The sequence below is a fragment of the Parasteatoda tepidariorum genome, chromosome 3 (assembly GCF_982258835.1).
Source record: "Parasteatoda tepidariorum strain Cologne lab strain chromosome 3, Ptep-v5.0, whole genome shotgun sequence".
NCBI classification, from domain to species: Eukaryota; Metazoa; Arthropoda; class Arachnida; order Araneae; family Theridiidae; genus Parasteatoda; species Parasteatoda tepidariorum.
The window spans coordinates 61,751,795-61,766,512 of NC_141757.1; the positions used below are offsets into that span (position 1 = coordinate 61,751,795).

The 14,718-nt window shown below is 26.2% G+C and overlaps 1 protein-coding gene across 1 annotated transcript in view; it reads right to left on the reverse strand.

Annotated features, from left to right (window-relative positions):
- Positions 1-14,482, reverse strand: part of LOC107445002 (uncharacterized) — a 33,694-nt gene extending 19,212 nt beyond the window's left edge. Inside the window, 5 exon segments of the mRNA XM_087159430.1 lie at positions 5,380-5,548; positions 10,173-10,249; positions 10,252-10,335; positions 11,209-11,373; positions 13,981-14,482. Of these exon segments, the coding sequence (XP_087015556.1) occupies positions 5,380-5,548; positions 10,173-10,249; positions 10,252-10,335; positions 11,209-11,340 (462 nt within the window). The 5' untranslated portion in view covers positions 11,341-11,373; positions 13,981-14,482.
- Between the last annotated feature and the right edge of the window lie 236 nt (positions 14,483-14,718).

Genomic DNA, 14,718 nt, shown 5'->3' on the forward strand with positions numbered 1-14,718 from the left:
GATAGAAATATCTGTTTGTTTCTTCGACAATCAAATCTAATAAATCAGTATCAAACAGAAGAAAAAATAATCCACATCCTTGAAACTATCTGGAATATTAATTTTGATTCCTCTGGCAGATATAAAAGGGTGCACAGTAGGCTTACAAATATTGTTTGAATTCTGGAATTCCACATCTTTCCATAAAAAGGATTTTCCTCCGTTTGTTGCAATTGAGAAATTATTTTATTCTGCTTGGGAGAGTACACTGGTGTCATGCGCAAAAAACCTATCATTCCTAATATCTTCTAAATTTTCTTCTATTTCTATTTCACAATCAGAGTCACTATCAGCACAATCATCAGAGCTGATTTCATCCCAGCGAGCAACAAGGATCTCGATTTCTTCTTGAGTCAAATACTTCCTTTTAGGCATGATATTTAAAAAATTTAAGATAAAGGTAATAACTTTAAATCATAAAAAAACAAAAACAAATTTAACAAATTAAATAAAAATATTATGAACTAAAAACATAATTTTTAAACTTTACATGAATACACAAAGAAAAAATAAATATAGATATATATATAAGCGAAAATTCACGCACTTGAAAAAAGGAGCATATCGAACAATCCGAACTAAAAGTTGGAATGTAGAGTAAATGTTTCTACCACTTGGTAAGGGATCATAGAGATCATAGGTTTCTGGTGCTCTTCGAGTTATGCAAAAGCGCGGGAAATCTTCTTCGGTGGTATCATTGGTTTCAGCGTAAAAATGTGGGGGTAAAAAGACATTTCACATACCGACATCTTATAAAAAGTCCTATCTTCTTATTTACACACATTCCATCCATTAGCACGTATGACGCTTTTTCCACTTTTTATTGCTTTGTTTTCAAGCTTATCAACAAATAGCACATATCACACAAAAGCAATTTTTAAATATCTATAAATATTTATACTTAAAATCAATTAGTTAATTAAATGAAAATGAGGAAAACAATTTGTTTTCTGTTCTGCTATTATTGCAATTCTTTATTTGCAACTTTTTCCTCAAAACAAAATTTGAATTATTAAGTCGAAATTTAAAATTTAATACAAATATTTAAATAGTTTTTAAAATTAATTGTCTCTATAATTGTTGCTATCTAATATATAATATACTCAAATTAATGTTTGTAATTTTAGTTACTTTGTTAAACATTTTACGTTTAATTTCAATCAAAAGTTTTTTACAAGAAGACTTTCAACCACATATTAATTTTTAAACTATTTAAAATGCAACTAGTCATTGTTTAGACTCAGTCACTGTCTTCATAAGTCTGTTACCAGTGAAGCGATTTAAGTCATATCCGATGCAAGAAAATTTAGGAAATTTAATTTGATATTAACTCTTTGACTTAATAATTTGATTTTCAACTTTTTCATCTATCGACTTATGAAAAATACCGGTCACTTCAATAAGTGATAAAGAATTTTTCTCTTTATTCATCAGATTAATTTATTTATTATTGTTATTATTATTGATAATAATAATAAAAAAGCAAGGTAAAAGATTATAAATCTGCCCTTACTCCCGGCTAATTTGAAAGATCCTCTCTTGCAGAAATCAAGGTCATTTTGATTGAAAATTATGTTATCAAATGAATTCGTTTATTTTATTATATATTTATTTTATTCGTTTATTTTTATTTATTTTAAGATTTCAAATTATAAACTATTGTTAATTATTTAAAAATAATGATACAGAATTTTTAAATTCATTTTCTAAATAGCATATAATAGTTTAAACAATTACTATAAAAAAAAAATTTTTTTGTGTTAAGCGAACTCTAAATTTATAACACGTTTCTTAGCACCTTCGTCCCGTGAACTCTTGGTCAGAATCTAATATGCGTTCTAAAATTCTAACAATATTTTTCTTCCACTTCCTTTATATATTTTTGAAATAGTTTTTAAAACGCGAAAACTCATAAATATTTCAGTTGATATGCTTCAGTTGCAAATGATTAGCATATAACAATAGGGTTCATTTCTTTTATTTTGTTGCAAATTTCATGAAAAGCAAGCACTTTATTGAAACTGCGTTACATATGTAATATTTTTTTTTTAAATTTTTTAAATATTTAAAAGAATATTTAAAAATATTATTCACAATTGACCTCAACTTACTTAACAACTAATAGATTTATAGAATTTTAATGTTCAAAACTTCAGCTTCACACTTATAAAAAGATTCAAAGCTGAGATACGAAAAGAATTTATAGAAACTATATTTAAAAGGTGAACTGTGAGTAGAGTGAAGGAAAAAAACATGAAAGCGGCCACAAAAGCAAAATGGTTTCGTAAAAAAAAGTTAAAAATAGCGTTTATGATTTCAATTTCGAAAACATAGAAAATATATTTTACATGTAAAATATTGTAAAATATTTATAATATATTTATAATATTTAAAATATATATACATGTAAAATATTTATAATGAATAATATTGATATTTATAATAAACTAAATTAGAGCCGTGAAGGCTCAGGGGATAGAGCTTTCGCCTTCCAATGAGGTGAACAGGGGTTTGATTCCGGCTAAGGCTGGTCGATACGAATTCCGCATCCGACTTGCACCGACCACAGTGCTGACGTGAAATTTCCTCAGTGGTAGACGGATCACGGGTAAGAATCCCCTTGCAGTCAGTCTAACCGTGTGAGGTTTTCGTGGTCTTCCTCTCCAAGCAACGCAAATGCGTTTTAGTTTCATCAGAAAGTCCTCCACGAAGGCAAATTTCTCCCAATACTTGATCCAGGAGTTCTCTTGTCCAAATGACAAGTCTACGGAATTGAACATTAGTAGTCGTAAACCCAAAAATTGGGTCGGCTGTTCAACGACGGTTATAAAATAAAATAAAATTAACTAAATTAAGATCACGAAAAAGAACTGTTTGTGCACATAAAAATTGGTTCAAAGAAAAATCGATTTTACTCGCAAACAAAAATGGTTTTTCCTCATTTTTAACCAATTTCAATGCCTAGTAACTCTCAGGAAGAACAGATTTCACACTTAAAACATAGTAACCCTCAAATTGCAAGAGAGGACGATCTATCCGTTATTTATGTGAAAAATGGATATAAACTGAGCCTTCTTTTTTGGTCCTCAAAATTTCCGATGATTTTTAACTCATTAAAAGAGTATTTAGGATCACTGTACACCTCATTAGCTTTTTATTTTTTGAGTAAACTTACAAATAAACCAATCGTTTTAATATGGCATCAAAGAGCTTATAAAAAATAGATATAACTTTAAAAACTGATATAAATATCTCCAGCGAAATCAAACTGAAATTTTCAAAAACTGAATTACCTGTTGAAAAAGTATCCCAAAAAACAAAGTTTTTTTTAGCTATTATTCAAATGAGTAATAATATTATTATATATTAAACAGTGAAATGTTTCATAATAATACGTTGAAAGTATTGATGTAAAACAGTGAGCAATGACATACCACAATTACAATAATTTTAATTTAAATATATGATGAAAAATGTTTGATGGAACGAAAAAAAAACTTTTTAAATAAGATTTAATAGAAATTAAAAAAATATAATAAAATTACTCAGAGGATGGAGATTTTAATTGTTAATATAGTTTAGAACAGAATATAGATATTGACTTTGTAATCATTAGTTTTCTTTATTTTTATTTGTCATAAACAGCACACACACACACGCACGCACGCACGCACACACACACAGATATATATATATGCGTGCATAATTTTTTTATAGCTAGCATAATTAAAAGTTTTCTAAAACTGTGATTAGGTTTATTTGTTTTTAGAATTTAAAACAATAAAATGAGAAAATTGTGACACACCACACTGATTCTGACTGTTTGGAAAACACTATAAATAGTCAACATGTGACATTTGGAATGTAGTTTTTTACGCTGAATTGTATAAAACCACCAAAGAAGTTTTCCCGCGCTTTTTTAGTTGACAAAAAAAGGGAATTCTCCACCAGTGGTATTTCTATTACCCTAACCGAGGTGGTGTAAAAGACAGCAAATGGTGTTTAGAATAACAGAGGGGGAATAAAACTCTCGGGGATGTTTAACACCCATCATTTGACTTGTTTTAGGGATTAGCGGTTCCCTTTCTTGAATTCATCCCCCAGTCTCAAAAAGAGCCCACCAGAGGATCTCCATTTCTTATTTTTGCGCCCACGTGAAAAGGTTAAACAACAGTTATAAAAATTCATTGCTATTAACATGCTAATAGTCAAGGAAAACAAAACTTACTTATTCCAACCTTATTTAGAAAACTATAAGCATTAACTATATGATTCCAAGTGAGGTCGCATTATTATTGTAAAATTCTATGATTAAACAAGCTATGGATAGTTAAATTAATAGCTAAAGCTCTTCTATGTTAAATTTTAGAATTGCAAGAAAATTAATTCTCATTGAAAAATAATTTTCAGAAAAATATGGATAATTCAATCACTGTAATTCTAAATTATTTTTTTTCCTCATTTCAATAACTTTAACTTCAAAATTTATGTTTTAAATTCAAATTTGCCCTTAATTTAACTTTTCTTTTCTAAGTTTTATTTATAAAAAAAGGAATATTTGAAGTAAAAGAGTTGGTAAAATACTTTCCTTTCTTCACAAATTTTAGCTAAAAAAATTTTCAATTAGAGTTTTTGTGTTATACAATTTTACTTTTTTTAATGAAGAAACTTCTAGGAAATTCTATGATTAAAAAGTATTGAACCTCAAAACAAAATTTTCTTATTATGTTTCTATTAACCCTTTTTTTGTCAATAGCGTGGTGAAGTCAGCTATTCTGGTTCAATTGTTTTACAAGTCATAAGCAAAAAGTTAATCTGGGAAAAAATTCACAAAAAAAATAAAATGGAGAGAAAAAAATATTTTCAAAATTTTAAGTGATGGGTATAGTTGCAATTGTAACAATTTTACTTTATTAAGCATATAAATTTTAAAAATTAAATATACTTAATATTTTATTATATTCATATTTAAAATTAAATATTTTATTAAATATATAAATCTTACTGAAAATTTGCATTTAACAAAGTATCTATAGCAATAAAACTTTAAAAAACTCTAGTTTCAGCAATAAAATCTTAATCTTTTGATAATATTAATCTCACTAATAATGCATACAATAGCAACACAAAGATACTTCAGTTTCTATAAAATAAGTATTTATTTCTCTAGTTATTAAAATCTTTTTTTTTTCATTTGCATGGTGATAATTTATTATTTAGTGATGAAAAAAATATAAAAGCATAAGATTATAGCCATATTACTGTTGATACTGATAATCAAGAATAATAAAAAATTGACAACAGCACAGTCTAAAAAAAAAAGAAAAAGGAAAAACTAGCCTCATCCTTTTCACTTTTTAAAAGACTCTGGAACTGCTCATTTTTAATTTTAAGTTGCCTCTCCTTTTCGATGGAGCTGCTAAGCTTCCTTTCAGTCTGTTCCAAGCGCTCTTTCAACTGAGTGTTTTTCTTATTTAAAATATTAAGATCACTTGCCAAGCGCTGATTTCTAAATGAAATAAAAAAATTTATATAATTGTAAACAAGTTGAAAAATTAATAAAACATAATAATAATAAAACTTCTACAAATAGATTATTTGAAGGAAAAAAATTGCAAGATCAGTATATTGAAGTTTTTAATCTTATATTAATACATTTTTTTTTTTTCATTTTTAGAAGCAAACAAGTATCAAGGTAAAAGTGTAAATGTTAGTACAGTGTCCATAGGCTATTAAAATTTTGTTCATTCAGGGAAAATTTGATATTATAAAAAGCTGCTGATTTTTATAAATTGGAATGCCTAAACATTTTTGGAAGAAAAATTCAAATTTAAACTTAGCAAATGTGCAAAAAAGTAAATTGATTATTACATTTATATTTCATTGTTACTGAACATACATTCGAATATCAATTAAATATGAGCTAAATTTTTTTTTAATTTGCAGAAGTGTTTTCAAATATTAGCATATTTATTTGATTAGCTAAATTTAAAAGCAAATATTCAACATAGTTTGAAAGTTTAGAATAAGTTTTTGTAGCTAAAAGTATTTGTAGCTTTCAATATTTCTTTTTCCTCGCTGAAAAGTTCATTTTAAAATAACAAGTATTTTTCTGATCTCTTCAGAACATATATTGACCTTATTGAATGAGTGATGATCATTAATATTGAATGATGATAAGTATTTCATTATTTTCCTTAATTCAGAAATAATTTTCATTTGGAATCATTTACACTTTCTCTTTCATAATTTTTTAACTCTCACCCTTCAATTTACCTAAAAAAAATAATTAATGCCTGCAACTTTTTTTTTATTTTATAGGAGCACAATTAAATTTGTTATGTATGTCGTCAAAACTTAAGAAAAAAGAAACTTTTATTTATGGAAGCAAGAATTTCTGGTAAGACAAATTGCAATTGAATATTTGCAATTTTTGATAAAAAATTATCAACCATAGAAAATGTTTAAAACAAAAAAGCATGTTTAATAAAAGACAATTTCATTATAGACTTTTATAGTCTTTTGAATAATTTTAATACTGAATTAGATTTAGGTTACGAAAATGAGAAAACAATATAATATGATCCCTAGAGTGCCTTAGAGTCAGGTAAACTATAATATTAACCTAAAAAACAGTCTCAATAGTAGCAAATTTTAATATCAATATTAGTGCAACTCATTTTCTATCGATGAAATCAAGAAAAGCATTCAAAAAAAGTTTTTAACTTAACATTAGCTATTGAATAGAAGTAATAGAAAAATTTAATCCACATAAAAAAATTGTATTTCAAGAACCATAAAAAAAATAAATAAATAAATAAATAAATTTTTGGACACTTTAATGACCAGAGAAATTTTATGAAAGAAACATTTTCTCACATTTAACTATTTGTGAAATCACCAGAGGGTTAAAGTAAGGAATATAACTTTTTTTTAAAAGTGACTTAATAAATGACAATTTTTCAAGATTATTTTTTAATTTTTAATTGTAGACTTTTATTGTTGAGCAAAACGACACTTAAACATAAATTTCAGATAAATTATTTTACAGCTATTAAATTGTGAAAATTCGAAAGCAATTTATTACTATATGATAATAAGACATAAAATGTTGGCTATATGCTTCAATATATTTAGAACAAAATATTAAATCAGAGACCATTCCATACTTTATATGTAGGAACACTGACATCTACATTACTATTAACAGCTTCAGAAAAACTATCTTTTTTTTTGCGATTATCTTTATGTCAACTTTGTTAATATAAATGTAGTACACCACATTTTCAATAAAGTAGTTTTTCCTACTTTTTTTTTTTAAATGTAATGAATAGAAACTACTTTCGAAAAATAGTCACTACATAAGTACTTAATGCAGACGAATTTCTCTGGAAAATATTAAACATGACCATAAATTCAATTAACAGTCATGTTCAATGCAAAAAATGTAGAATATTGAAGAAAAAGAACTGTAAAAAATGGGTTAGATTAACAAATTAGCTGATTTATTTTTTAGAAATTTTTTGTTTAGCCTCCAATTTTTATGCTTCTTTTGCAGGGATGAGAGTAGTCAGAAAGTAAAAAAGAGGAAATAAAAAAATAAAAATAATTATATATATATATATATATATAAATATATATATATATATATATATATATATATATATATATATATATATATATATATATATATATATATATATATATATATATATATATATATATATATATATATATATATATATATATATATATATATAAATATATATATATATATATATATATATATATATATATATATATATATATATATATATATATATATATATATATATATATATATATATATATATATATATATATATATATATATATATATATATATATATATATATATATATATATATATATTCAACTTTTAAATCAGGTAAATACGAAAATCGAGATTTGATAATAAAATCGCGATTTTAAAAATGCATAAATACAAAACACGATATTGGATTTTTAAATGTCATAAATAAGAATCATAATATACGATATTTAAATAGCGTAAATAAGAATCGCAATGTGCAACTTTTAAATCAGGTAAATACGAAAATCGATGATTGATATTAAAATCGCATGAATAAAAATCGAGATATTTGCAGAGTCTGGACTTGTGATTTCTAAAAGGCTCGTTTGTATTGTTTTTGTTTAGACATAATAAATAAAAATTTACGAGATTAATTGAATGAGCAAATAAATATTTTTACCGTAAATCCACCTCTATTTTTTTCCTCTTTTTTTGTTTGTTTTCACGCCAGAATACAAGAAGCAGCGACGTCTGAATTACGAAAATACGAGCTATCCAGCCGACGGATAAAAAATACGGAAAATCTTATTTTCTGTGCGTGAAATCGGAGAAAATAGCTAAAATAAGTAAAAATGCGGAAGGGGCTAGATTGAATTTTCTGTTTATCTTTGAAAATCGTAAATAAATATAATTATTTTACTTCAATGACTGAATTTTAAAAAAAAAAACGGGATATTTATTAAAAAAAACGAAACTTTTAGAAAATCGGAGTTTTTGATAAAAAGGCTGAAATTCGAGAGACAAAAAAAATCTCATCCCTGTGCAAAGGTCAACCAGTTTTATCCCAAGGAAATGATTTTTAGAGAAACTTCAGAGGGAGGAAAAGGGACTTCAATAATTTCCCTCCGTGGAAAATTAAATTCCTCATAGAACATTTTAACTTGTGCCAAAAAAATTTCAGCGGAAATTAGCGGAAAAAAAGGAAAAATTTGAAAAAAAGCGGAAATCCGCGGAAGAATCTCATCCCTGCTTTTGACACTGAGTATTTCTTTCAAGAAATTCTAAAAAATTATCAAATATTTGTGACTTTGTTGAGTGATTAAAACTTAAGTTTGAGAAAAAAAAATTAAGATAAATACACCAAGAAAATTGAAATTGGTTAGGCGGGGACAAGCGAAAAGTTGGCTGAAGAATGGAGACCTCTGTCAAGTTTTTATTCTATTTATTTTTTAAACACATAAAAATTTAATAAAATAAAAAAATTTAATAAAATAAAAATAAATATTTGAATTTCTTTGCGCTTGGTTAACAGAAAACAGAGCACAGAAAAAAGTACAGAAACTTCTTTCGTCAGCTGATGGACTTTCGTAAGATTTTACATGAGTTAAAAACAGTTGCTACCCACTACTGTTTTTTTTTTCATTTTGCAAAACTTTTCCCAAAAAGAGAGAGAGAGAGATAGCACAATAAAGATAAAAAGAAAAGAGAGAAAAACAAAGAAAATCAATAAGTTTCATTAACTGCGCATGGGCTGCAAGTATATAGAACTCATAAATGTTTATTATTTTCCATATTATCTCAATATTTCGTTTATCTCAATACAAATGTTTATTATTGCCATATATCTCAATATATATATATATAAAACAGAAAATATTAACAAAACAAGTGAATAGATTAAAACGTATTAAAATAATTGTGTGATGTTTTTATTTAGAGAGCTCTTTTTGACGATCTCTGAAAGAAATCTACAATTTAATGTTGCATTCAGAGTGCACTAAAAACAATGCTATCAATGATTTATTATTGGAGTTGAAAGGAAAATTATAAAAAAAAAGTTATTTTAGAAAAAAACTAAGCATCTCAAACAAACAAACCTCTTCTCATTTTTTAAAGCTAACTAATTTTTATGATATAAAATTAAATGCAAACTTAAACAAAAACATAATTGTTCATTTATTTAAAATAGTTTATCATTCATAAACGGTAAATTTGATTTATTCCTAATTATATCAGTAGAGATAATTTTTATTGATGATAAATTTTAATCATTGATCATTGACTTCATGACATCAATACAAGTGGCATTTCCGCGGTAAGGAAGTCCCACAGACTAAAATTAAAATCGTTTGCGAAATTATTCATTGGAATTAGTCAATGAGGGTAACTCCTAAATCAATCAACATCCATTAGCATCTTGGCAATTTTCGGCAGACAAGGGGTTAATTGAGTTTAAAAATCTGAATAAAAACCACTGTCTAAGCCCATCTAAAATAACAAAACTAGGACAAACAGAATAGGAAGAAAAAAGGGAGAAAAAAAAATAAAAGAAACGAAATACCTGCTGTTAAGTTCTTCTTTACTTTCCACATGTTCTTTTAAATCTTTAAGAATCTCAAATATAACATTCAAGAACTTGAGAACTTGACAATATCACAATTCACTAAATGTGGACCAGAACTAGGATCAGCATAAATGGATGGATAACCTAAGGCACTGAATTCCTGAGGACAAATATATACATAGATACATATAGTTAAAAAAGATAATATAAATAGGATTGCTGACATTTTAAAATAAAAAGTAGAGATATGTGGACAAGTTAAGTGGCAAAAGAATTACGTAACTGTATTAACATTGCATGATCTAGTTTTTTCATGTGAAAATCCATGCTCCTTTGGCTATCATAGCTTTTTGTAGGAAGAGTCCTTTTTTTTTTTAAGTTCACGAAAATTGAATTTATACACATAAAAATCAGATGAAAATGATGACTAGTCTGTTCATTTACTTTATTATTTAAGCTTTGTCTACAAAAGTGTCCAGTCAACATATAGAATTAAAATTTAAATAAGGAATACAAAACTGGAAATTAATTTTTCCCATTATTATTACTAAATAATCCCTTCAAAAACATTTAATTAGCTAGTGGTGACTACTACATAAAACTTTTTAACTCAACTTAGTTTGGAGTGCACATCATTTTCCATAATTACCTTAATACTCCAGAGGTCATTGGTTTGAACCCACATTCTCGCCACATTAGTGACTATGAACAATATACGCGTGACTATCTAGTACCACATAAGAATAAAAAAATTAAAAATAACAAACAAACAGATATCTAGAATTTTATTAATTAATTATATATTTTCAATTCATTTCTAACAACAATCATATCTACTAATTTAAAATATTTAAACATGAAAAGTAATTTTCATTATACTTTTCAAATATCTTTTTAAGTTACTTATAAATTTCAACAGAAACAAATTCCTTTTTATTTTGAAAATATATTAGAAGGAAAAAATAAATTTATTCGTGATGACCATAAAACAGAACTCAGAATTTTAAACATTTATTAAATAAAATTATCTCACTTGTGAAATGTATTTTAAGCAATCATCAATGGTATCCGGAGAACAAAATTCTTCTACATCTGAACTGAAATTATTTTCAAACCAGGAATGAGGACCAAAGTCACTTTTATATATGCTTCTTGGATGATTCATGTGAATGAGAAATTTTGATTGTTACCAAGAAACCTAAATAGAATAACTAAATTAATAATACATATAAATTATTTTAAATTTGAATTTTAATTATTTATTAAGTTATTATTCCTACATATTTACAAAAACATGTAGGAACAAGATAAGGATTATTGACAAAAGACATAACATAGACAGAATTAAGAAATTCCTCTTTGAATAGGTATAGTAACAAAAAAATGAGGATTAGAGGATTTAAAGATGGTAGAATTGCATGAAATTGAATTTTATGAAAAAATTATTATGCAATGTACATTATATAAAAAAATTTATTATACAAAATTAATTATTTAATGTACTTGAGATGGAATTTTTTTCTATTAAGAATTTGTAAATCATAAAAACTGTTTAGCACCTTTTGTTTTAATTGATATGTTACCAATCTCGCAGTTGTTTTTTAGCAGGATGTAATTTATATAAGTTAGACTGGTTTAAAATGTGTTATAATGATGGGCAAAGTGAGAGTAAGAAATTTCTGAGGTTATATTGGAAGCAAGGTTGGCAGGTTTTCGACATTTGACAGTTTTATCTGGTTTGACAATGATTTAAACCATCATATCAAACACTCTTTTTTGGAATCAAAAAATTTTGGCACAGAAAATAATTGCTAGCTATTATAAATAAAAGTACATTTTAAATTACAAAGGATTAATCTTATATGTCCTTTAATCATTTTGACTACAAACCTCTTTTTTGTTTGTTTCGGCATTTACTAGAAAAAATTGAAAATATTTGTGTAGAAAATCACAATCTATTAAAAGTATTATATAATTATAAATAGAAATATGTAAAATTGCAACTTACAAAATGCTTTTCTTTTAAATTATTGAATTTGAATTGCTGATTTTCTTGCATAAATAAATGACAACTAAAAAACTTTACTTAATACATAAATAAGCAGAACAATCTAGTATAATGTTCATTACATAATAAAAATTTAAATGCTAAAATTACATTTATTACATTTAACAGGAAATTTGTTCTAATAACTAAAATAAGCATTGATAACTACTTATTTAATACTAACTTAATAAAACTTTAATTGATTGATTGAAAAAAATTAATAACTGATTAACTTATTATGGAATATAATACATTGCAATCATTATTTATAGATAAAGTTCATGTACAGTGGGCAAAAAAATAAAAGAATCACTCTAAATAACTTTTTACCTAATGATTGGATCTTCATGTACTATGACTCAATCTTATTGGCTTGCGTAGGTTGTTTGATGTTCAGGAAACTAATCAGTGGAATTTATATTATCTTATTTAATAAACATCAATATTAAAATATAAAGAAAGTTAATATAAATCAGCACAACACGTCATATACTACAGAGACTGCTAAGATTGTTCTGAGGAATGAAAACGAAAGACTTCAAGTTCTTGATCGTAACCTTTGAGGTTACGATGAAGTTGAGTCGCTACACACACCCCGCCAGTATCAGGGAGCTGATACGAATCAATCCGGAAAATTAACATGACGGCTAGATCGAGTCTATTTTTTGGTTTTCTTTAAACTGCCCAAAGACTCTTTTCGTAGATTCTGTTCTGTTGAGGGAAGAGTTTGGATCTTGTTTGTTACTTATGAAAATATTCCAAATGCTGGCAGGAGTCTAACAGTAGAAACAGTTTATTCTCTGTAAGAACAGGATTTTTGTGAGATTTGGATCTCTAATGCCTAAAAATATAAGGGGTGTAGGTATTTTGGGGGAAATGATGCCATTAATTCGATTAGAAGAGTGGTTCAAAATTTAATCACCTTAATGTTAAGTTTACTTTCTGTGTATTTTGCAGGATTTCGAGACATTTTTTAAGCTAATTAAGACATATTTGCACATATTTACTAAATTCATACATCCTACGATAATCCCACATAAAAAATATTTAATAATTGCTTATGATATTGTATTATTTTAATTAATAAGAGTCAAAATTTTTTGAATTGGGAAGTGCACAAATTTGCCTGCAATTTAACTTCAGTATCAAAAATAACAAAATTTCTGTCAAAATACATTTATGCCAAAATTTTCCAGTAAATTATTACAAAATTTGAACGAAATCGATCGATCATTTCTAGAAAAATCGAATTTTTAAAGAAGTCGAAAATTGAAAACTTAATTTTACAAGAATGTTTAGGGACTATAAAAACACTTACTAGTATAATAGTTTCATAACTTTTTAGGTTATTTTTTACAGTTTAAGGCTGTTAAACAGGTATACGATGGTTTTATCGGTCGTCAAAGCGTAAAAAACACAACCCTGGTATAAAACGAGACAAAAATAAGCTCTCTTTATAAACTTTTTCATGAACATTCGACAACACACATATAAATAGTTATGAACATTGGGAAAAATAAAAGTTTTAAAAAAAATACCAAGTCAGTAAGTACTATAAATATAAAGTCAAAAAGGGAGAAAACATGATAAAGTATGACTTACTTATAAGAGATTAGTATAATATACTATCAGTTTTAAAAAATTCGCTTTTGCATTTACAAAATCAAAATTTTTTGACAAAGCATACGAATTTTAAAAAACTACAACAACACACTAAACAAAGATACAGAATATAAATACAAAATGAAAATTACTGACGAATAATAATAAGCCAATAAATTTTGTCTAAAATCTAAAAAGCTTGCTTGAGTTCTACTGAAAATTTAAAATTATGATTCCTTAAATTGAATACGATTCCGGATGCTTATTTTTGTTCATTTTAAGAGGTTCTTTAAAGCTTCATAATAAAAAAAATTTGTGGTGTGTTTTTTGCTTGCCATTCACGCTGCATTCGATTGACTTAGATGAGGGTGGGAGAAAGGCTCTAGGTGGGAGTGTTTAAAGACTGACGTGCGTATGGATGGGTGATCGTGTAAAGCTAAGGGTGGTGGCGCTAGTGGTAAAATTGCTCTTTCAAGACTTCCGGGTTACTGCTTCCGATATATTTTTACGCCGCAGATTGAAAAAACGCGCCATCATATTATTGCATCATATCTTTTGCAGTATTTCACATGTACCGAGTTCTTTCTTTCAGCCTTTAAACTTCAGCATTATCATATTAATATTATAATCATTAGAATATTTTCTAATTATGCTAACTTAAAAAGATATTTTTAAAGATATTTTTGGTGAAATTTTATTCAAATGTTGCCAAATAAGGGATAAAATACAAAACATGGCAAACCTTAAGAATTATTCACTATGATATATTAACTTTCCAAAATTTTTTTTGGCCTTACGACCTCTGAGAATCAATACATTTCTGAAAGCTCTTATGAATGGTACAATTATGCTTAGATTTGAACCCAAATTACAATAACAAAACTGCATAGAATA